Source organism: Pantherophis guttatus, chromosome 7 (genome assembly GCF_059756535.1).
Source record: "Pantherophis guttatus breed Tessera chromosome 7, ASM5975653v1, whole genome shotgun sequence".
NCBI classification, from domain to species: Eukaryota; Metazoa; Chordata; class Lepidosauria; order Squamata; family Colubridae; genus Pantherophis; species Pantherophis guttatus.
This window is the reverse complement of record NC_142069.1, coordinates 74539500-74564073: the sequence shown is the minus strand read 5'-3', so window position 1 is coordinate 74564073 and position 24574 is coordinate 74539500. Positions and strand designations below refer to the sequence as shown.

The following is a 24574-nucleotide window of genomic DNA, read 5'->3' as shown; positions in this document are numbered from 1 at the left end:
GAGGCAAGAAGCAGCCCCCCAAGTCTTTCTTAATGGCCCACAGCAGATGCCAGTACTTTACAGCTTATTGAAAGAACAACCCAACTATTTAGATGCCTCTATTCATAAGCAAAGCAATTACTGCAGGCACAAATTTATTTGTGACAGAATATTTCAAAACTCCTTGCAGCAAAGTTTGACAGTTAACAAAGGCAGAATGATAGGATTAGAAGCAGCTCCTCACCCAAGATCCAACACAGGACAAAAGTCATTAGGCACAATAGGAATTCCCCAACACCCTTTCAGAAGACAAGTCCCTTCATTGCACCATCTCAGAGCAGTCCAATCTTCACCTGGGAGCTCAGATAAACAATAAGCCAGAGGTTGACCAGATTAGCTCAGACAAGCACCTAAGATTTGCAGTTCCTCGTTTGCCTATAGAGCCAGCTATGACCCCAACATAACCCCTACATGACCCCATAGGAATCTGACAACAGCCAATAGAAAATTAAAGGACATGTTCTTGCACAGGAACAGGAAGCTCAAATACAAAGCTCAAAGAAGATATAAAACCCCACCTACTCCCAACTCCATTTTGTCAGCTGCCCAGAATCACAAGTGGTTCTGCTTCATCTATAAACCATCTTTCCAATCAGCCTCCGTGTTTCCAGTGTCTTTCTCCCCACTTGGAACTGAACGGATGGATATTTCTTCCAACAAGTTGTTTAGCAGAGTGATGGCATGTGGGGGTTGGGGTGGGGTGGAAAATGTCCTTGTGTCTAGTTTCTCTGGTCTGCAATGCCCTATAACATCCTTTTGAGGGTAGAAGATGAAACAATTTATGCCCATGATGTGAGGAGTCTGTAGATATTTTCACAGTCCTCTTTTTGACTCGTGCAGTATACAGGTGCTCAATGGAAGGCAGCCTGATAGCAATTGTTTTTGCTCACTTCTAATTCTCCGTTGAAGTCTGTGTCTGTCTTGTTTGGTCACAGAGTCAAACCAGACAGTTATAGAGGTGCAGATGACAGACTCCATACTTCCTCTGTAGAACGGGATCAGCAGCTCCTTGGGCAGTCTAAGCTTTCTGAGTTGGCGCAAAAAGAACATTCTTTGTTGTGCTTTTTCGATGACTTTTTTGATGTTAGGTGTCCATTTTAAGTCTTGCGATATGATGGAACCTAGAAACTTGAAGGTCTCTATTGTTGATACTGTGTTGTCTACTATTGTAAGAGGTTGTAGTATAGGAGGCTTAATAATAAACCTAAAGCATTCTTTAGGTTTATTATCATCTTATTCTTTTGGGGGATAGATATACATAGAAAGCTTTGAAAACAAACAAATCAACAAATGTTTGTTTTGGGGGGTCTTTACAACTTTTTATAAAACATTCCTTAGGGTTATTAAGACATTACTTTAAAAAAAAGTAACATTTATCAACGAATCCATGGGCTTATTTTCCCTGACTGTTTAAAACTTCAGTTCAGTTATACTCAAGGTTTTGATGGATGCAATAAAGAATTTTCCACAAAAGACAGACTTATATTGTACCTTTATTTATATTTGGAAATGAAATAACCAAAATACAAATACAGATTTAAAAAAATAATGAAATTAAAAAAAAGAGCAAGGAAAACAAGTGAAGGAAAAATATTCAAAGTATACTTATTTATTTATCCAATTTGTAGAGGGGCCCATGTCAAACAAGGGACAATGGGTAGCAAACAACCATCAAATCAATGATACAATTAACAACAGAATATGACAACCAAAATAAATACATAAACATATACATACATTCTATCTATGGGACATTTATATGCCACCCATTTAAGGAAACATAAGATAAAGAAGATAGAAATTCAGTCAAAAGGGCTACTTTCAGACTTTCAAGGTTCTGTTAATGTAGCCTTAAAATAAGGTCGAATTAGCACTTTTAGGCATGTTTCCTGTCTGTTTACCTGGGAGGCTTCACACACACACACACACACACACACACACACACAATTCCAACAACCTGCAGACATTGTGTCAGTCCTCCAAGGGAAACGAGACAGGAAATACGACTAAATGGGCTAATTCGACCTTATTGTAAGGCTACATTAACGGAATCTTGAGAGTCTGAAGGTAACACCTTTGACTAAACTTCTGTCTTCTTTGCCTTGTGTTTGCCTTCAATGGTGGCATATAGCTGGAGACATATAAGTGTCCCATAGATACAAGAAATAAACACTGTCATTAAAAACTCAAGTCCATCCATCTGTGTTTTGTTGTTCTTCTATCCTGGGGAGATGTTGATCCAGCCGGGTGATGGTCCAAGCAAGCAGGTCCGTTACAGGAACCGCGTGGAATTCTGTCCAAGCTGCTACCCAGCCTAAGAAGAGACAAATCACAGGGCAGAAAGCAGAATCAACCATAGGCTTGAGAGAACAAAACCCCACATTTGCAGAAACGGAACCATCTCTTAGTCCAACCCTGCATACTACCAACCTGCTGCAGCATATTAAAAACGATGATGGTTGGCGTCTGCTCCACAGCATCTTCAGCCCCAGTGCCATCTTCCAAACCCCAAGGGAAACTTCAGCAGGAGGGAGTTCTGATCTTCCAGTGATCTACAAACACAGATACCAACAATTATTATACAGTCAGAAGTTTTAACAGATCAAATTCAACTATTATACATAATATATGCAATTGATAGAAGGAAGAACCAAAGGGCCATTTCCTGAGATGGTAGCTTTTCTTCATAGGTGGCTCAACGGCGAAGGGTGGAGGTCACAACTCCTCTATTTCTAGGTCTCCTGCATGGAAATAAAAGGTGAGGAAAATTGAAAGAAACAGATGTTGAAATTTGATCTGTTTGCTACACAGCTGGAAAACATATACAGGTTTTCGATCTATGGGAGTTGTCCTCAATTTATGACAACAAGGGAGATCAAACTCTGCATGATCAGTCATTACAGTTTTAAATCAAGTTGCCACATGACCGGATTCTATTTCACAATTGTTTTTACAACAATTGTTAAGTGAATCACGTGGTGGTAAATCCAAATGCAGATTATCCAGTGGCTGGTTTCTTCCTTTTTTTTTTTTTTTTTGTCTTAAAACAATGAAAATATCTCAAACTGCAATCACGTAACCATTGGATGCTGCAAAGGATTGTAAATTTGAACTTCTTGCCAACTACTCGAAATGTGATGAAATTAGTGTACGGTTGATGTGACTGTCGTAACTAAGAGGACAGGTCATAAGTAACCCTCCCCCCTCCCCTTAGTGTTCTCAAGAAAGTTACCTTCATTGATGTTTTCGTAGGTGATTCCAGCCTGCAAGATTTCCCTGGGAACATCAGGGAAAGCCTGCTGGACTTGATCGAGCTGTAAGAAAAAGAAATGCCTCACCGTGTTGCCAAGGTTCTTGGAGAGTAATTCTCCTTCCCTTGACCCATCACTCACATATTACTAGCAAGATATCCTTCCCAGAATTTCCTCAGGTGGAATGAGAGGAAAAAGACCCCCCTGCACTCTCTCTGGCACCAAGAGGGAGATTATTTGAGGGTGTGGTCCCAAGAGCTGTGGGGGACTCAAAGGCTACAATTTATGTTAATTTAATTTTGCTACGTACATCTATCCTGGGATGATGGTTTCCACAGGACAGGAGCTGGTTTATCGCCGGCAAAAAGAGTTTCCCACGTGGGTCCAAGTTCTGTGGAATTGACAAAGAAAAGAGATGTTTTCTCATTTCTGAGAATCAAGAATCTTGCTGCCGAAACACACTTGTGCAATCTGTGGTAGTGTTCCTTCGAACTACCATGGAACTTCTGGACCCTTACCTTCAGAATGAAAACAAACTGTTCTGTCGTGGGAGATTGTCGGAGTAGGTTCCTCATTGTTAGGCCAAAGGCCTCCTCCAGCAACTTCTTCTCCACCTGAAAGGAAACATAAGAGATGGTGCTCTTTCTTTTGAAGAACATTTTCCCATCCATGCAACACTAGGAAGGAAATCCCAGAAATGTTGGTTAAAGTAGCACCTCAGAAAGATCTTCCTCCTCTGCATCCAGGGTAGCCATCCAATAAAAACTGGAAATGTCCATCAGCATGGATTCTATTGGTTCATCTCTTTCTGGTGTTATCTTGCTGTGGGATTAAAAGAAGGAAGAGACATTAGTGCCCATATTAATGAGCAAGCCTCCGTTCTATTTTTCCCACAAGAATAGGATAAGCTGGCTCAACGGAATGCCCTCCCCCTTCTTAATGACTGAGTACCCCAAAAAGACTTTTCTCACCCACTATAAAAGAAACAATAGACTGACCTGAGATCATACATTTCCAGCAATGCAGCTAATCCATTGACAAAGCTGTGCTCCTGCAACAGAGCCTGCCAGGAAACAAAAGAGGAGACAATCAGAAAAGTCAAGCTCAACTAAGTTGCTCCAGAACATCTTCTTTGTCCCAGCCTGTTTTAACCTGATATGTTGCTGCAACAGCTCACCTTTCAGTCCAAAGGGTCCTTTTGAGCTTTTGGTAAACTTTCTGAGAATTCACAGTAGCTTTCCTCCTCTCCCTTTCCCTCTCATATCTCCCCATCATCCTTAACTCACCCCCTCCCCATCACATTTTTATTTCTGGGCACTGGGACCCTCATTTGCACATTTTTCTTAAGGTGGAACAGTGCAGTGATCACACTGAGGACCTGGATTAGGCGATGCTCCTGTGCAACTGAAAGGAGTTCGGCTGTCAGTCAGGGCAACGGACTTTCCCAGAATCCCCAGTGCGCTTCCTTTTACAAGGAAAGCTTGAACCCTTCTGAGACTCTGTCCATCCTAAGGAATCTTTTGCCCCACACTGAGATTGGGCCAAAAAAGAGTGGGTTTGAAACCCGGAGGCAAAGCCCAGCGAAAGAAACCTCTACTTCCAAGGGGTACCTACTATTTGCGTCTCTCTCCTCCTCTCAGAGACCACTTGGCGCAAATATTGGCTTATTTCCTGGTCTCTTCTTATACAGGCCAGCTCTGATTGCGCTGCTTGGAAAAGGTCCTTCCTCTCGAAGAGGACCTTCTCTTTCCCTCGGCTGTCCTTTGGAGGGAAACCTGGGAAAGGAGACACAGAGGGTGGAATCAGAGCAAAATTTTAGATCTCCTCCAGATGAAGGAAAGACACTAAAATCAGTCCTTTGCAGCATCCTTCCCTCGGAGACCCAATTCAAAGGCTTTTGTGGTTGCTGGCTATGTCTCTTTTAGGGGAAAGACCTATTGCATTCTTTATATCCCCCCTCCCCAGTTCCCAGGATAGAGATAGGCTCCACTCAGCAAATGTGAAGTTTCCCAGAAGAGTCTCATGGAAGCAGAACAATTTATGGAAAGTTAATGTGGATTCAGAAGCTGCATGAGGAGCAGGAGCAATTTGGTTCTGCCCAGCCCCTAAGTGCAACCTCAAGTATAGGAAGAGGCAGAATTGGCTTCTCTAGATGCCTACAGAGAGGAGTCTACTCCGAAAGGAGCTCCTTCCCTTTCCCTCTCCATCCCCTTCAACCCAAAGTGTGTACTCACCGTGCTGCTCCACTTTATGGAGCTCAATATCTATCGTGATTTTCGTTTTTCTTCGGCCAGACAGATTTGTTGCGTCTTCCAAGGTGGAGGTTGAAGGACTGGCTGGCCTGGCATTCCTTCTCATTCTCCCCCAACAGCATTGGAAGATTTCTCTGCAACATTTTCGAAATCTCAGGAACCTAAGAAAAGGAATGGAAGGGAGTAAAACCCCTTTTCCAGACTCCACTTGCTCTACCTGCTCTGTGTCTGGGACAGAGGGAGCATCTGGACAAAGAGAGAAGCTCCTTCTGTGTAAATCTCTGGGAAGGAGCCCAGTCCTGAGGGCCTCCCTTCCCTTCTCCTCTACCTTCCCCCTCTCCATTTCCCCATCCCAGGGCAAAGGCTCATGGACAAACCTTCCACCTCCCAAACAAGAAAAGACATGGAGAAGCTCTTTAGAGCAGCCCTTCTGAAGACCTACTTACGTCTTCGAAAACATCTTGGCTCTGCTCAGTGACAACTGGCAGTTGGTGACCTTTGACCCTGTATGGATGTCTGGATGACCTCCTACAGCCACTAGAATTCCCAGAGGGCTGAAGGCCTCCTTTGGGATCTACCAAAGGATCTGCTCCACCTTTTCTGCATACAATGATGGCAGCCAAAGATCTCTAGGAACCTACTAACAAATCTCTCAAGCTGCCTCTTTCTCACCTTTTGCTACAGAAGCCAAAGCTCTTTGTATGTAGCCTGCCTTTTTCTACAGGAGCTCCATTAAGCTCTCTGACTAAGCAAGGCTCACCAATGCAGCTTCTCGTCAACTTCCAGTCAAAATCAGTTGTGTTGCAAGCTTTTTGTGTGTGTGTGTGTGTGTGTGTGTGTGTGTGTTTGTGTGTGTGTTTGTGTGTGTGTTTGTGTGTGTGTGTGTGTGTGTGTTTGTGTTTGTGTGTATGTTTGTGTGTGTGAACTCTGCTGGGTCTAGAGTCAGCTCCCTCTGTTCTATCTGCTTCGGTGCAGATACCTTTTTCTGCATGCCAATCTATTTTTTTTAAAGTTTTGTTGATTTGCTATTGTTTACATCTTGTTAGTGGTTAATAAACATTGTGTTGTCTGGATGATTTTATTTCCTTAGCCGTACAAATTACATTCTTATTCTCCACCCCATTTTTCCAACCACTGGTAGAATGAGTTCCCTCTTTGATAATATTCTGTATCTTCTTTTTGTTTAATCTTCAATGTAAGTCTGTCCATTTCTGCACAATCCAGTATCTTCCCAATTATTTTTTTGTCTCGTGGTATTTCTTCATTTTTCCAGTATTGTGCAAGTATAATCCTTGGTGCTATTAATAATGCAATATTAAATACAATTTTTATTTATCAATTTTTTCTGGTGTTATACCTAATAGAAAAAGTTCAGGTTTAAAATCTACATGTTTTCCTATCATCTTTTCTACCCACTTATATATTTTTGCCCTCTTTTTTTTTTTCCTTTAACACAGGTCCACCACATGTGGTAATATGTGCCTGTCTTTTGGTTACATTTCCAATATTTGTTAGACATATTTTTAAACATTATAACTAACTTAGCAGGTGGTAGATACCATCTATAAAACATTTTATATAAGTTTTCCTTAGAAGAAGTTGCCATTGTTAATTGATTGTTTCTTTCTGATAAGTTTTGCCATTTCTCTTATTCTATATTATGTCTAAAGTTTTTTGCCCAGTGCATCATTTTGTCTTTTACTTGTTCATCCTCCATTTTCCGATTTAGTAAAAAAATTAGATATTTTCTTAATTAGTTTTTCATCAGAATTCAACAATATCTGATTGAAGGCTGTCTGTCTTTTATAAAGGCTGTACATTTTCATGTCTTTATCATATCTAGATTGTTTTTGCAATTGAAGCCACCATGATAATTTAATACCCTCAACTTCCAATTCTTGCTTAGATTTTAATTTCCCTTCAGTGTCAAAAATGTCTTTATATGTGACTATTTTTTCAAACTTCACCAGATTTGGATATGTAAATGCTTCCATTTTGCCCCGTTTTACAATCTTTTCTTTTTCTCTCCCCCCCCCCCAATCATATTGGGAATCACAGAGAATAATAGTTGTTAATTCTAATCTAGGCATTTGGTAATATTATTACATCTACCACATTGAAAAAGAAGTTATTTGTCTTAAAACTTTTGTTTTTACCTTTCCTACAAAATCAAGTTCCCAACATGGAAACACCAACTATCTTATTCTGTGTATTTTGTGTTATTCTGTGTATTCTTTTTTGGCTCTTATTCCCAATCATTTCTTTCGTCTCTTCCCCCCACCCTCGCCACTTACTCTCTCACCATTTTTAGACTATTTGTGAACCACATTCACAGAGGATGGATGAGGACCTGTATCTGGTCTAATTTTGGGGACTCTACCTTCAGTCGTAGCACCTTCCTTCAACACTTTCCTTGCCTTTAACTTCCTGCTCTACATGGTCTTTCTCTGTCTTTTATCTGAATAGAATAGAATAGAATAGAATAGAATAGAATAGAATAGGATAGGATAGGATAGGATAGGATAGGATAGGATAGGATAGAATAGAATAGAATAGAATAGAATAGAATAGAATAGAATAGAATAGAATAGAATAGAATAGAATAGAATAGAATAGAATAGAATAGAATTCTTTATTGGCTAAGTGTGATTGGATACACAAGGAATTTGTCTTCGGTACATAAGTTCTTAGTGTACATAAAAGCTATAAGTGATAAATCATCATCATAGACATCAGAAAAATGAATTTCTCATAAATTGTAAGATACAACACTTAGTGATAGTCATAGGATACAAAATAAGCAATCAACATAAATCATACTAGGAAACTAAATAAACCAATATAAATCGGAAAGATACAAACTACAAAGTCATAGTCGTAAGTAGAAAAGAAGATCGGTAATAAGAAAGATGAGAATAATAATAATAATAATAATAATAATAATAATAATAATAATATTTAGACATTCTAAATTTGCCGGACTTGAACATTTTGACTCTACAAAAAACCACCTTACTCGGAACAGCTTACATCCTCCGACGATACCTTAACAGTTCGTAGGTCCTTGGTTAGGACTCGAGCTGCTGAGCTATTAACCAGCCTCAAAGGCTGTGAATCTCACTAAAGATTAACCAATAAATAATAATAATAATAATAATAATAATAATAATAATAACAACAACAACAACAACAACAATAATAAAAATACAGCTTTAATAAATAGTTTAACAGTGTTGTGGGAATTAGCACCTACCCCCCCAACCAAGAAGAATGAAATATTTTCGGGAATATTCAAAAGGCAGAATTTTATATTTCCCTAAATGAGAAATGGAGAAACATGTTTATTAGAGGCAAGAAGCAGCCCCCCAAGTCTTTCTTAATGGCCCACAGCAGATGCCAGTACTTTACAGCTTATTGAATGAACAACCCAACTATTTAGATGCCTCTATTCATAAGCAAAGCAATTACTGCAGGCACAAATTTATTTGAGACAGAATATTTCAAAACTCCTTGCAGCAAAGTTTGACAGCTAACAAAGGCAGAGTGATAGGATTAGAAGCAGCTCCTCACCCAAGATCCAACACAGGACAAAAGTCATTAGGCACAATAGGAATTCCCCAACACCCTTTCAGAAGACAAGTCCCTTCATTGCACCATCTCAGAGCAGTCCAATCTTCACCTGGGAGCTCAGATAAACAATAAGCCAGAGGTTGACCAGATTAGCTCAGACAAGCACCTAAGATTTGCAGTTCCTCTTTTGCCTATAGAGCCAGCTATGACCCCAACATAACCCCTACATGACCCCATAGGAATCTGACAACAGCCAATAGAAAATTAAAGGACATGTTCTTGCACAGGAACAGGAAGCTCAAATACAAAGCTCAAAGAAGATATAAAACCCCACCTACTCCCAACTCCATTTTGTCAGCTGCCCAGAATCACAAGTGGTTCTGCTTCATCTATAAACCATCTTTCCAATCAGCCTCCGTGTTTCCAGTGTCTTTCTCCCCACTTGGAACTGAACCAGATGGATATTTCTTCCAACAAGTTGTTTAGCAGAGTGATGGCATGTGGGGGTTGGGGTGGGGTGGAAAATGTCCTTGTGTCTAGTTTCTCTGGTCTGCAATGCCCTATAACATCCTTTTGAGGGTAGAAGATGAAACAATTTATGCCCATGATGTGAGGAGTCTGTAGATATTTTCACAGTCCTCTTTTTGACTCGTGCAGTATACAGGTGCTCAATGGAAGGCAGCCTGATAGCAATTGTTTTTGCTCACTTCTAATTCTCCGTTGAAGTCTGTGTCTGTCTTGTTTGGTCACAGAGTCAAACCAGACAGTTATAGAGGCGCAGATGACAGACTCCATACTTCCTCTGTAGAACGGGATCAGCAGCTCCTTGGGCAGTCTAAGCTTTCTGAGTTGGCGCAAAAAGAACATTCTTTGTTGTGCTTTTTCGATGACTTTTTTGATGTTAGGTGTCCATTTTAAGTCTTGCGATATGATGGAACCTAGAAACTTGAAGGTCTCTATTGTTGATACTGTGTTGTCTACTATTGTAAGAGGTTGTAGTATAGGAGGCTTAATAATAAACCTAAAGCATTCTTTAGGTTTATTATCATCTTATTCTTTTGGGGGATAGATATACATAGAAAGCTTTGAAAACAAACAAATCAACAAATGTTTGTTTTGGGGGGTCTTTACAACTTTTTATAAAACATTCCTTAGGGTTATTAAGACATTACTTTAAAAAAAGTAACATTTATCAACGAATCCATGGGCTTATTTTCCCTGACTGTTTAAAACTTCAGTTCAGTTATACTCAAGGTTTTGATGGATGCAATAAAGAATTTTCCACAAAAGACAGACTTATATTGTACCTTTATTTATATTTGGAAATGAAATAACCAAAATACAAATACAGATTTAAAAAAATAATGAAATTAAAAAAAAGAGCAAGGAAAACAAGTGAAGGAAAAATATTCAAAGTATACTTATTTATTTATCCAATTTGTAGAGGGGCCCATGTCAAACAAGGGACAATGGGTAGCAAACAACCATCAAATCAATGATACAATTAACAACAGAATATGACAACCAAAATAAATACATAAACATATACATACATTCTATCTATGGGACATTTATATGCCACCCATTTAAGGAAACATAAGATAAAGAAGATAGAAATTCAGTCAAAAGGGCTACTTTCAGACTTTCAAGGTTCTGTTAATGTAGCCTTAAAATAAGGTCGAATTAGCACTTTTAGGCACGTTTCCTGTCTGTTTACCTGGGAGGCTTCACACACACACACACACACACACACACACACACACACACACACAATTCCAACAACCTGCAGACATTGTGTCAGTCCTCCAAGGGAAACGAGACAGGAAATACGACTAAATGGGCTAATTCGACCTTATTGTAAGGCTACATTAACGGAATCTTGAGAGTCTGAAGGTAACACCTTTGACTAAACTTCTGTCTTCTTTGCCTTGTGTTTGCCTTCAATGGTGGCATAGAGCTGGAGACATATAAGTGTCCCATAGATACAAGAAATAAACACTGTCATTAAAAACTCAAGTCCATCCATCTGTGTTTCGTTGTTCTTCTATCCTGGGGAGATGTTGATCCAGCCGGGTGATGGTCCAAGCAAGCAGGTCCGTTACAGGAACCGCGTGGAATTCTGTCCAAACTGCTACCCAGCCTAAGAAGAGACAAATCACAGGGCAGAAAGCAGAATCAACCATAGGCTTGAGAGAACAAAACCCCACATTTGCAGAAACGGAACCATCTCTTAGTCCAACCCTGCATACTACCAACCTGCTGCAGCATATTAAAAACGATGATGGTCGGCGTCTGCTCCACAGCATCTTCAGCCCCAGTGCCATCTTCCAAACCCCAAGGGAACCTTCAGCAGGAGGGAGTTCTGATCTTCCAGTGATCTACAAACACAGATACCAACAATTATTATACAGTCAGAAGTTTTAACAGATCAAATTCAACTATTATACATAATTTATGCAATTGATAGAAGGAAGAACCAAAGGGCCATTTCCTGAGATGGTAGCTTTTCTTCATAGGTGGCTCAACGGCGAAGGGTGGAGGTCACAACTCCTCTATTTCTAGGTCTCCTGCATGGAAATAAAAGGTGAGGAAAATTGAAAGAAACAGATGTTGAAATTTGATCTGTTTGCTACACAGCTGGAAAACATATACAGGTTTTCGATCTATGGGAGTTGTCCTCAATTTATGACAACAAGGGAGATCAAACTCTGCATGATCAGTCATTACAGTTTTAAATCAAGTTGCCACATGACCGGATTCTATTTCACAATTGTTTTTACAACAATTGTTAAGTGAATCACGTGGTGGTAAATCCAAATGCAGATTATCCAGTGGCTGGTTTCTTCCTTTTTTTTTTTTTTTTTGTCTTAAAACAATGAAAATATCTCAAACTGCAATCACGTAACCATTGGATGCTGCAAAGGATTGTAAATTTGAACTTCTTGCCAACTACTCGAAATGTGATGAAATTAGTGTACGGCTGATGTGACTGTCGTAACTAAAAGGACAGGTTATAAGTAACCCTCCCCCCTCCCCTTAGTCTTCTCAAGAAAGTTACCTTCATTGATGTTTTCGTAGGTGGTTCCAGCCTGCCAGATTTCCCTGGGAACATCAGGGAAAGCCTGCTGGACTTGATCGAGCTGTAAGAAAAAGAAATGCCTCACCGTGTTGCCAAGGTTCTTGGAGAGTAATTCTCCTTCCCTTGACCCATCACTCACATATTACTAGCAAGATATCCTTCCCAGAATTTCCTCAGGTGGAATGAGAGGAAAAAGACCCCCCTGCACTCTCTCTGGCACCAAGAGGGAGATTATTTGAGGGTGTGGTCCCAAGAGCTGTGGGGGACTCAAAGGCTACAATTTATGTTAATTTAATTTTGCTACGTACATCTATCCTGGGATGATGGTTTCCACAGGACAGGAGCTGGTTTATCGCCGGCAAAAAGAGTTTCCCACGTGGGTCCAAGTTCTGTGGAATTGACAAAGAAAAGAGATGTTTTCTCATTTCTGAGAATCAAGAATCTTGCTGCCGAAACACACTTGTGCAATCTGTGGTAGTGTTCCTTCGAACTACCATGGAACTTCTGGACCCTTACCTTCAGAATGAAAACAAACTGTTCTGTCGTGGGAGATTGTCGGAGTAGGTTCCTCATTGTTAGGCCAAAGGCCTCCTCCAGCAACTTCTTCTCCACCTGAAAGGAAACATAAGAGATGGTGCTCTTTCTTTTGAAGAACATTTTCCCATCCATGCAACACTAGGAAGGAAATCCCAGAAATGTTGGTTAAAGTGGTACCTCAGAAAGATCTTCCTCCTCTGCATCCAGGGTAGCCATCCAATAAAAACTGGAAATGTCCATCAGCATGGATTCTATTGGTTCATCTCTTTCTGGTGTTATCTTGCTGTGGGATTAAAAGAAGGAAGAGACATTAGTGCCCATATTAATGAGCAAGCCTCCGTTCCATTTTTCCCACAAGAATAGGATAAGCTGGCTCAACTGAATGCCCTCCCCCTTCTTAATGACTGAGTACCCCAAAAAGACTTTTCTCACCCACTATAAAAGAAACAATAGACTGACCTGAGATCATACATTTCCAGCAATGCAGCTAATCCATTGACAAAGCTGTGCTCCTGCAACAGAGCCTGCCAGGAAACAAAAGAGGAGACAATCAGAAAAGTCAAGCTCAACTAAGTTGCTCCAGAACATCTTTGTCCCAGCCTGTTTCAACCTGATATGTTGCTGCAACAGCTCACCTTTCAGTCCAAAGGGTCCTTTTGAGCTTTTGGTAAACTTTCTGAGAATTCACAGTAGCTTTCCTCCTCTCCCTTTCCCTCTCATATCTCCCCATCATCCTTAACTCACCCCCTTCCCATCACATTTTTATTTCTGGGCACTGGGACCCTCATTTGCACATTTTTCTTAAGGTGAAACAGTGCAGTGATCACACTGAGGACCTGGATTAGGCGATGCTCCTGTGCAACTGAAAGGAGTTCGGCTGTCAGTCAGGGCAACGGACTTTCCCAGAATCCCCAGTGCGCTTCCTTTTACAAGGAAAGCTTGAACCCTTCTGAGACTCTGTCCATCCTAAGGAATCTTTTGCCCCACACTGAGATTGGGCCAAAAAAGAGTGGGTTTGAAACCCGGAGGCAAAGCCCAGCGAAAGAAACCTCTACTTCCAAGGGTTACCTACTATTTGCGTCTCTCTCCTCCTCTCAGAGACCACTTGGCGCAAATATTGGCTGATTTCCTGGTCTCTTCTTATACAGGCCAGCTCTGATTGCGCTGCTTGGAAAAGGTCCTTCCTCTCGAAGAGGACCTTCTCTTTCCCTCGGCTGTCCTTTGGAGGGAAACCTGGGAAAGGAGACACAGAGGGTGGAATCAGAGCAAAATTTTAGATCTCCTCCAGATGAAGGAAAGACACTAAAATCAGCCCTTTGCAGCATCCTTCCCTCGGAGACCCAATTCAAAGGCTTTTGTGGTTGCTGGCTATGTCTCTTTTAGGGGAAAGACCTATTGCATTCTTTATATCCTCCCTCCCCAGTTCCCAGGATAGAGATAGGCTCCACTCAGCAAATGTGAAGTTTCCCAGAAGAGTCTCATGGAAGCAGAACAATTTATGGAAAGTTAATGTGGATTCAGAAGCTGCATGAGGAGCAGGAGCAATTTGGTTCTGCCCAGCCCCTAAGTGCAACCTCAAGTATAGGAAGAGGCAGAATTGGCTTCTCTAGATGCCTACAGAGAGGAGTCTACTCCGAAAGGAGCTCCTTCCCTTTCCCTCTCCATCCCCTTCAACCCAAAGTGTGTACTCACCGTGCTGCTCCACTTTATGGAGCTCAATATCTATCGTGATTTTCGTTTTTCTTCGGCCAGACAGATTTGTTGCGTCTTCCAAGGTGGAGGTTGAAGGACTGGCTGGCCTGGCATTCCTTCTCATTCTCCCCCAACAGCATTGGAAGATTTCTCTGCAACATTTTCGAAATCTCAGGAACCTAAGAAAAGGAATGGAAGGGAGTAAAACCCCTTTTCCAGACTCCACTTGCTCTACCTGCTCTGTGTCTGGGACAGAGGGAGCATCTGGGCAAAGAGAGAAGCTCCTTCTGTGTAAATCTCTGGGAAGGAGCCCAGTCCTGAGGGCCTCCCTTCCCTTCTCCTCTACCTTCCCCCTCTCCATTTCCCCATCCCAGGGCAAAGGCTCATGGACAAACCTTCCACCTCCCAAACAAGAAAAGACATGGAGAAGCTCTTTAGAGCAGCCCTTCTGAAGACCTACTTACGTCTTCGAAAACATCTTGGCTCTGCTCAGTGACAACTGGCAGTTGGTGACCTTTGACCCTGTATGGATGTCTGGATGACCTCCTACAGCCAATAGAATTCCCAGAGGGCTGAAGGCCTCCTTTGGGATCTACCAAAGGATCTGCTCCACCTTTTCTGCATACACTGTTGGCAGCCAAAGATCTCTAGGAACCTACTAACAAATCTCTCAAGCTGCCTCTTTCTCACCTTTTGCTACAGAAGCCAAAGCTCTTTGTATGTAGCCTGCCTTTTTCTACAGGAGCTCCATTAAGCTCTCTGACTAAGCAAGGCTCACCAATGCAGCTTCTGGTCAACTTCCAGTCAAAATCAGTTGTGTTGCAAGCTTTGTGTGTGTGTGTGTGTTTGTGTGTGTGTGTGTGTGTGTGTGTGTTTGTGTGTGTGTGTGTGTGTGTGTTTGTGTGTATGTTTGTGTGTGTGAACTCTGCTGGGTCTAGAGTCAGCTCCCTCTGTTCTATCTGCTTCGGTGCAGATACCTTTTTCTGCATGCCAATCTATTTTTTTTAAAGTTTTGTTGATTTGCTATTGTTTACATTTTGTTAGTGGTTAATAAACATTGTGTTGTCTGGATGATTTTATTTCCTTAGCCGTACAAATTACATTCTTATTCTCCACCCCATTTTTCCAACCACTGGTAGAATGAGTTCCCTCTTTGATAATATTCTGTATCTTCTTTTTGTTTAATCTTCAATGTAAGTCTGTCCATTTCTGCACAATCCAGTATCTTCCCAATTATTTTTTTGTCTCGTGGTATTTCTTCATTTTTCCAGTATTGTGCAAGTATAATCCTTGGTGCTATTAATAATGCAATATTAAATACAATTTTTATTTATCAATTTTTTCTGGTGTTATACCTAATAGAAAAAGTTCAGGTTTAAAATCTACATGTTTTCCTATCATCTTTTCTACCCACTTATATATTTTTGCCCTCTTTTTTTTTTTTCCTTTAACACAGGTCCACCACATGTGGTAATATGTGCCTGTCTTTTGGTTACATTTCCAATATTTGTTAGACATATTTTTAAACATTATAACTAACTTAGCAGGTGGTAGATACCATCTATAAAACATTTTATATAAGTTTTCCTTAGAAGAAGTTGCCATTGTTAATTGATTGTTTCTTTCTGATAAGTTTTGCCATTTCTCTTATTCTATATTATGTCTAAAGTTTTTTGCCCAGTGCATCATTTTGTCTTTTACTTGTTCATCCTCCATTTTCCGATTTAGTAAAAAAATTAGATATTTTCTTAATTAGTTTTTCATCAGAATTCAACAATATCTGATTGAAGGCTGTCTGTCTTTTATAAAGGCTGTACATTTTCATGTCTTTATCATATCTAGATTGTTTTTGCAATTGAAGCCACCATGATAATTTAATACCCTCAATTTCCAATTCTTGCTTAGATTTTAATTTCCCTTCAGTGTCAAAAATGTCTTTATATGTGACTATTTTTTCAAACTTCACCAGATTTGGATATGTAAATGCTTCCATTTTGCCCCGTTTTACAATCTTTTCTTTTTCTCTCCCCCCCCCCCAATCATATTGGGAATCACAGAGAATAATAGTTGTTAATTCTAATCTAGGCATTTGGTAATATTATTACATCTACCACATTGAAAAAGAAGTTATTTGTCTTAAAACTTTTGTTTTTACCTTTCCTACAAAATCAAGTTCCCAACATGGAAACACCAACTATCTTATTCTGTGTATTTTGTGTTATTCTGTGTATTCTTTTTTGGCTCTTATTCCCAATCATTTCTTTCGTCTCTTCCCCCCACCCTCGCCACTTACTCTCTCACCATTTTTAGACTATTTGTGAACCACATTCACAGAGGATGGATGAGGACCTGTCTCTGGTCTAATTTTGGGGACTCTACCTTCAGTCTTAGCACCTTCCTTCAACACTTTCCTTGCCTTTAACTTCCTGCTCTACATGGTCTTTCTCTGTCTTTTATCTGAATAGAATAGAATAGAATAGAATAGAATAGAATAGAATAGGATAGGATAGGATAGGATAGGATAGGATAGGATAGGATAGAATAGAATAGAATAGAATAGAATAGAATAGAATAGAATAGAATAGAATAGAATAGAATTCTTTATTGGCTAAGTGTGATTGGATACACAAGGAATTTGTCTTCGGTACATAAGTTCTTAGTGTACATAAAAGCTATAAGTGATAAATCATCATCATAGACATCAGAAAAATGAATTTCTCATAAATTGTAAGATACAACACTTAGTGATAGTCATAGGATACAAAATAAGCAATCAACATAAATCATACTAGGAAACTAAATAAACCAATATAAATCGGAAAGATACAAACTACAAAGTCATAGTCGTAAGTAGAAAAGAAGATCGGTAATAAGAAAGATGAGAATAATAATAATAATAATAATAATAATAATAATAATAATAATAATAATATTTAGACATTCTAAATTTGCCGGACTTGAACATTTTGACTCTACAAAAAACCACCTTACTCGGAACAGCTTACATCCTCCGACGATACCTTAACAGTTCGTAGGTCCTTGGTTAGGACTCGAGCTGCTGAGCTATTAACCAGCCTCAAAGGCTGTGAATCTCACTAAAGATTAACCAATAAATAATAATAATAATAATAATAATAATAATAATAATAATAATAATAACAACAACAACAACAATAATAAAAATACAGCTTTAATAAATAGTTTAACAGTGTTGTGGGAATTAGCACCTACCCCCCCAACCAAGAAGAATGAAATATTTTCGGGAATATTCAAAAGGCAGAATTTTATATTTCCCTAAATGAGAAATGGAGAAACATGTTTATTAGAGGCAAGAAGCAGCCCCCCAAGTCTTTCTTAATGGCCCACAGCAGATGCCAGTACTTTACAGCTTATTGAATGAACAACCCAACTATTTAGATGCCTCTATTCATAAGCAAAGCAATTACTGCAGGCACAAATTTATTTGAGACAGAATATTTCAAAACTCCTTGCAGCAAAGTTTGACAGCTAACAAAGGCAGAGTGATAGGATTAGAAGCAGCTCCTCACCCAAGATCCAACACAGGACAAAAGTCATTAGGCACAATAGGAATTCCCCAACACCCTTTCAGAAGACAAGTCCCTTCATTGCACCATCTCAGAGCAGTCCAATCTTCACCTGGGAGCTCAGATAAACAATAAGCCAGAGGTTGACCAGATTAGCTCAGACAAGCACCTAAGATTTGCAGTTCCTCTTTTGCCTATAGAGCCAGCTATGACCCCAACATAACCCCTACATGACCCCATAGGAATCTGACAACAGCCAATAGAAAATTAAAGGACATGTTCTTGCACAGGAACAGGAAGCTCAAATACAAAGCTCAAAGAAGATATAAAACCCCACCTACTCCCAACTCCATTTTGTCAGCTGCCCAGAATCACAAGTGGTTCTGCTTCATCTATAAACCATCTTTCCAATCAGCCTCCGTGTTTCCAGTGTCTTTCTCCCCACTTGGAACTGAACCAGATGGATATTTCTTCCAACAAGTTGTTTAGCAGAGTGATGGCATGTGGGGGTTGGGGTGGGGTGGAAAATGTCCTTGTGTCTAGTTTCTCTGGTCTGCAATGCCCTATAACATCCTTTTGAGGGTAGAAGATGAAACAATTTATGCCCATGATGTGAGGAGTCTGTAGATATTTTCACAGTCCTCTTTTTGACTCGTGCAGTATACAGGTGCTCAATGGAAGGCAGCCTGATAGCAATTGTTTTTGCTCACTTCTAATTCTCCGTTGAAGTCTGTGTCTGTCTTGTTTGGTCACAGAGTCAAACCAGACAGTTATAGAGGTGCAGATGACAGACTCCATACTTCCTCTGTAGAACGGGATCAGCAGCTCCTTGGGCAGTCTAAGCTTTCTGAGTTGGCGCAAAAAGAACATTCTTTGTTGTGCTTTTTCGATGACTTTTTTGATGTTAGGTGTCCATTTTAAGTCTTGCGATATGATGGAACCTAGAAACTTGAAGGTCTCTATTGTTGATACTGTGTTGTCTACTATTGTAAGAGGTTGTAGTATAGGAGGCTTAATAATAAACCTAAAGCATTCTTTAGGTTTATTATCATCTTATTCTTTTGGGGGATAGATATACATAGAAAGCTTTGAAAACAAACAAATCAACAAATGTTTGTTTTGGGGGGTCTTTACAACTTTTTATAAAACATTCCTTAGGGTTATTAAGACATTACTTTAAAAAAAGTAACATTTATCAACGAATCCATGGGCTTATTTTCCCTGACTGTTTAAAACTTCAGTTCAGTTATACTCAAGGTTTTGATGGATGCAATAAAGAATTTTCCACAAAAGACAGACTTATATTGTACCTTTATTTATATTTGGAAATGAAATAACCAAAATACAAATACAGATTTAAAAAAATAATGAAATTAAAAAAAAGAGCAAGGAAAACAAGTGAAGGAAAAATATTCAAAGTATACTTATTTATTTATCCAATTTGTAGAGGGGCCCATGTCAAACAAGGGACAATGGGTAGCAAACAACCATCAAATCAATGATACAATTAACAACAGAATATGACAACCAAAATAAATACATAAACATATACATACATTCTATCTATGGGACATTTATATGCCACCCATTTAAGGAAACATAAGATAAAGAAGATAGAAATTCAGTCAAAAGGGCTACTTTCAGACTTTCAAGGTTCTGTTAATGTAGCCTTAAAATAAGGTCGAATTAGCACTTTTAGGCATGTTTCCTGTCTGTTTACCTGGGAGGCTTCACACACACACACACACACACACACACACACACACACACACACACAATTCCAACAACCTGCAGACATTGTGTCAGTCCTCCAAGGGAAACGAGACAGGAAATACGACTAAATGGGCTAATTCGACCTTATTGTAAGGCTACATTAACGGAATCTTGAGAGTCTGAAGGTAACACCTTTGACTAAACTTCTGTCTTCTTTGCCTTGTGTTTGCCTTCAATGGTGGCATAGAGCTGGAGACATATAAGTGTCCCATAGATACAAGAAATAAACACTGTCATTAAAAACTCAAGTCCATCCATCTGTGTTTCGTTGTTCTTCTATCCTGGGGAGATGTTGATCCAGCCGGGTGATGGTCCAAGCAAGCAGGTCCGTTACAGGAACCGCGTGGAATTCTGTCCAAACTGCTACCCAGCCTAAGAAGAGACAAATCACAGGGCAGAAAGCAGAATCAACCATAGGCTTGAGAGAACAAAACCCCACATTTGCAGAAACGGAACCATCTCTTAGTCCAACCCTGCATACTACCAACCTGCTGCAGCATATTAAAAACGATGATGGTTGGCGTCTGCTCCACAGCATCTTCAGCCCCAGTGCCATCTTCCAAACCCCAAGGGAAACTTCAGCAGGAGGGAGTTCTGATCTTCCAGTGATCTACAAACACAGATACCAACAATTATTATACAGTCAGAAGTTTTAACAGATCAAATTCAACTATTATACATAATTTATGCAATTGATAGAAGGAAGAACCAAAGGGCCATTTCCTGAGATGGTAGCTTTTCTTCATAGGTGGCTCAACGGCGAAGGGTGGAGGTCACAACTCCTCTATTTCTAGGTCTCCTGCATGGAAATAAAAGGTGAGGAAAATTGAAAGAAACAGATGTTGAAATTTGATCTGTTTGCTACACAGCTGGAAAACATATACAGGTTTTCGATCTATGGGAGTTGTCCTCAATTTATGACAACAAGGGAGATCAAACTCTGCATGATCAGTCATTACAGTTTTAAATCAAGTTGCCACATGACCGGATTCTATTTCACAATTGTTTTTACAACAATTGTTAAGTGAATCACGTGGTGGTAAATCCAAATGCAGATTATCCAGTGGCTGGTTTCTTCCTTTTTTTTTTTTTTTTTGTCTTAAAACAATGAAAATATCTCAAACTGCAATCACGTAACCATTGGATGCTGCAAAGGATTGTAAATTTGAACTTCTTGCCAACTACTCGAAATGTGATGAAATTAGTGTACGGTTGATGTGACTGTCGTAACTAAGAGGACAGGTCATAAGTAACCCTCCCCCCTCCCCTTAGTGTTCTCAAGAAAGTTACCTTCATTGATGTTTTCGTAGGTGATTCCAGCCTGCAAGATTTCCCTGGGAACATCAGGGAAAGCCTGCTGGACTTGATCGAGCTGTAAGAAAAAGAAATGCCTCACCGTGTTGCCAAGGTTCTTGGAGAGTAATTCTCCTTCCCTTGACCCATCACTCACATATTACTAGCAAGATATCCTTCCCAGAATTTCCTCAGGTGGAATGAGAGGAAAAAGACCCCCCTGCACTCTCTCTGGCACCAAGAGGGAGATTATTTGAGGGTGTGGTCCCAAGAGCTGTGGGGGACTCAAAGGCTACAATTTATGTTAATTTAATTTTGCTACGTACATCTATCCTGGGATGATGGTTTCCACAGGACAGGAGCTGGTTTATCGCCGGCAAAAAGAGTTTCCCACGTGGGTCCAAGTTCTGTGGAATTGACAAAGAAAAGAGATGTTTTCTCATTTCTGAGAATCAAGAATCTTGCTGCCGAAACACACTTGTGCAATCTGTGGTAGTGTTCCTTCGAACTACCATGGAACTTCTGGACCCTTACCTTCAGAATGAAAACAAACTGTTCTGTCGTGGGAGATTGTCGGAGTAGGTTCCTCATTGTTAGGCCAAAGGCCTCCTCCAGCAACTTCTTCTCCACCTGAAAGGAAACATAAGAGATGGTGCTCTTTCTTTTGAAGAACATTTTCCCATCCATGCAACACTAGGAAGGAAATCCCAGAAATGTTGGTTAAAGTGGTACCTCAGAAAGATCTTCCTCCTCTGCATCCAGGGTAGCCATCCAATAAAAACTGGAAATGTCCATCAGCATGGATTCTATTGGTTCATCTCTTTCTGGTGTTATCTTGCTGTGGGATTAAAAGAAGGAAGAGACATTAGTGCCCATATTAATGAGCAAGCCTCCGTTCCATTTTTCCCACAAGAATAGGATAAGCTGGCTCAACTGAATGCCCTCCCCCTTCTTAATGACTGAGTACCCCAAAAAGACTTTTCTCACCCACTATAAAAGAAACAATAGACTGACCTGAGATCATACATTTCCAGCAATGCAGCTAATCCATTGACAAAGCTGTGCTCCTGCAACAGAGCCTGCCAGGAAACAAAAGAGGAGACAATCAGAAAAGTCAAGCTCAACTAAGTTGCTCCAGAACATCTTCTTTGTCCCAGCCTGTTTTAACCTGATATGTTGCTGCAACAGCTCACCTTTCAGTCCAAAGGGTCCTTTTGAGCTTTTGGTAAACTTTCTGAGAATTCACAGTAGCTTTCCTCCTCTCCCTTTCCCTCTCATATCTCCCCATCATCCTTAACTCACCCCCTCCCCATCACATTTTTATTTCTGGGCACTGGGACCCTCATTTGCACATTTTTCTTAAGGTGGAACAGTGCAGTGATCACACTGAGGACCTGGATTAGGCGATGCTCCTGTGCAACTGAAAGGAGTTCGGCTGTCAGTCAGGGCAACGGACTTTCCCAGAATCCCCAGTGCGCTTCCTTTTACAAGGAAAGCTTGAACCCTTCTGAGACTCTGTCCATCCTAAGGAATCTTTTGCCCCACACTGAGATTGGGCCAAAAAAGAGTGGGTTTGAAACCCGGAGGCAAAGCCCAGCGAAAGAAACCTCTACTTCCAAGGGGTACCTACTATTTGCGTCTCTCTCCTCCTCTCAGAGACCACTTGGCGCAAATATTGGCTTATTTCCTGGTCTCTTCTTATACAGGCCAGCTCTGATTGCGCTGCTTGGAAAAGGTCCTTCCTCTCGAAGAGGACCTTCTCTTTCCCTCGGCTGTCCTTTGGAGGGAAACCTGGGAAAGGAGACACAGAGGGTGGAATCAGAGCAAAATTTTAGATCTCCTCCAGATGAAGGAAAGACACTAAAATCAGCCCTTTGCAGCATCCTTCCCTCGGAGACCCAATTCAAAGGCTTTTGTGGTTGCTGGCTATGTCTCTTTTAGGGGAAAGACCTATTGCATTTTTTATATCCCCCCTCCCCAGTTCCCAGGATAGAGATAGGCTCCACTCAGCAAATGTGAAGTTTCCCAGAAGAGTCTCATGGAAGCAGAACAATTTATGGAAAGTTAATGTGGATTCAGAAGCTGCATGAGGAGCAGGAGCAATTTGGTTCTGCCCAGCCCCTAAGTGCAACCTCAAGTATAGGAAGAGGCAGAATTGGCTTCTCTAGATGCCTACAGAGAGGAGTCTACTCCGAAAGGAGCTCCTTCCCTTTCCCTCTCCATCCCCTTCAACCCAAAGTGTGTACTCACCGTGCTGCTCCACTTTATGGAGCTCAATATCTATCGTGATTTTCGTTTTTCTTCGGCCAGACAGATTTGTTGCGTCTTCCAAGGTGGAGGTTGAAGGACTGGCTGGCCTGGCATTCCTTCTCATTCTCCCCCAACAGCATTGGAAGATTTCTCTGCAACATTTTCGAAATCTCAGGAACCTAAGAAAAGGAATGGAAGGGAGTAAAACCCCTTTTCCAGACTCCACTTGCTCTACCTGCTCTGTGTCTGGGACAGAGGGAGCATCTGGGCAAAGAGAGAAGCTCCTTCTGTGTAAATCTCTGGGAAGGAGCCCAGTCCTGAGGGCCTCCCTTCCCTTCTCCTCTACCTTCCCCCTCTCCATTTCCCCATCCCAGGGCAAAGGCTCATGGACAAACCTTCCACCTCCCAAACAAGAAAAGACATGGAGAAGCTCTTTAGAGCAGCCCTTCTGAAGACCTACTTACGTCTTCGAAAACATCTTGGCTCTGCTCAGTGACAACTGGCAGTTGGTGACCTTTGACCCTGTATGGATGTCTGGATGACCTCCTACAGCCACTAGAATTCCCAGAGGGCTGAAGGCCTCCTTTGGGATCTACCAAAGGATCTGCTCCACCTTTTCTGCATACACTGTTGGCAGCCAAAGATCTCTAGGAACCTACTAACAAATCTCTCAAGCTGCCTCTTTCTCACCTTTTGCTACAGAAGCCAAAGCTCTTTGTATGTAGCCTGCCTTTTTCTACAGGAGCTCCATTAAGCTCTCTGACTAAGCAAGGCTCACCAATGCAGCTTCTCGTCAACTTCCAGTCAAAATCAGTTGTGTTGCAAGCTTTTTGTGTGTGTGTGTGTGTGTGTTTGTGTGTGTGTGTGTGTGTGTGTGTGTGTGTTTGTGTGTGTGTGTGTGTGTGTGTGTGTGTGTTTGTGTTTGTGTGTATGTTTGTGTGTGTGAACTCTGCTGGGTCTAGAGTCAGCTCCCTCTGTTCTATCTGCTTCGGTGCAGATACCTTTTTCTGCATGCCAATCTATTTTTTTTAAAGTTTTGTTGATTTGCTATTGTTTACATTTTGTTAGTGGTTAATAAACATTGTGTTGTCTGGTTGATTTTATTTCCTTAGCCGTACAAATTACATTCTTATTCTCCACCCCATTTTTCCAACCACTGGTAGAATGAGTTCCCTCTTTGATAATATTCTGTATCTTCTTTTTGTTTAATCTTCAATGTAAGTCTGTCCATTTCTGCACAATCCAGTATCTTCCCAATTATTTTTTTGTCTCGTGGTATTTCTTCATTTTTCC

The 24574-nt window shown here is 40.7% G+C and overlaps 3 protein-coding genes across 7 annotated transcripts; all 3 read right to left on the bottom strand.

Annotated features, from left to right (window-relative positions):
• Positions 1-1516: 1516 nt before the first annotated feature.
• Positions 1517-9432, bottom strand: LOC132710566 (uncharacterized). 3 transcript variants are annotated; one of them, XM_087874247.1, is made up of 10 exons: positions 9113-9432; positions 5525-5703; positions 4905-5065; positions 4289-4353; positions 4007-4112; positions 3809-3904; positions 3601-3681; positions 3272-3353; positions 2470-2780; positions 1517-2353 (listed from the first exon to the last, which is right to left on the bottom strand). In XM_087874247.1, exons 2-9 carry the CDS (start codon positions 5646-5648, stop codon positions 2755-2757), a joined length of 741 nt encoding a protein of 246 aa, XP_087730373.1. In that variant the 5' UTR covers positions 5649-5703; positions 9113-9432; the 3' UTR covers positions 1517-2353; positions 2470-2754. The 3 variants fall into 3 exon arrangements, with proteins under 3 accessions (XP_087730373.1, XP_087730371.1, XP_087730372.1); XM_087874245.1 differs by lacking the exon at positions 9113-9432 and adding an exon at positions 5989-6285; XM_087874246.1 differs by lacking the exon at positions 9113-9432 and adding an exon at positions 5920-6015.
• A 973-nt stretch (positions 9433-10405) lies between these two features.
• Positions 10406-15181, bottom strand: LOC132710568 (uncharacterized). Of its 2 annotated transcripts, none has more exons than XM_087874243.1 (10): positions 14885-15181; positions 14421-14599; positions 13801-13961; positions 13188-13252; positions 12906-13011; positions 12708-12803; positions 12500-12580; positions 12171-12252; positions 11369-11679; positions 10406-11252 (listed from the first exon to the last, which is right to left on the bottom strand). In XM_087874243.1, the coding sequence occupies exons 1-9, from the start codon at positions 14896-14898 to the stop codon at positions 11654-11656; spliced, it is 810 nt and encodes a 269-aa protein (XP_087730369.1). In that variant the 5' UTR covers positions 14899-15181; the 3' UTR covers positions 10406-11252; positions 11369-11653. The 2 variants fall into 2 exon arrangements, with proteins under 2 accessions (XP_087730369.1, XP_087730370.1); XM_087874244.1 differs by having other exon boundaries at positions 14816-14944.
• A 4080-nt stretch (positions 15182-19261) lies between these two features.
• Positions 19262-24042, bottom strand: LOC132709688 (uncharacterized). 2 transcript variants are annotated; one of them, XM_060684127.2, is made up of 10 exons: positions 23746-24042; positions 23282-23460; positions 22662-22822; positions 22046-22110; positions 21764-21869; positions 21566-21661; positions 21358-21438; positions 21029-21110; positions 20227-20537; positions 19262-20110 (listed from the first exon to the last, which is right to left on the bottom strand). In XM_060684127.2, exons 1-9 carry the CDS (start codon positions 23757-23759, stop codon positions 20512-20514), a joined length of 810 nt encoding a protein of 269 aa, XP_060540110.2. In that variant the 5' UTR covers positions 23760-24042; the 3' UTR covers positions 19262-20110; positions 20227-20511. The 2 variants fall into 2 exon arrangements, with proteins under 2 accessions (XP_060540110.2, XP_087730368.1); XM_087874242.1 differs by having other exon boundaries at positions 23677-23775.
• Positions 24043-24574: the final 532 nt, after the last annotated feature.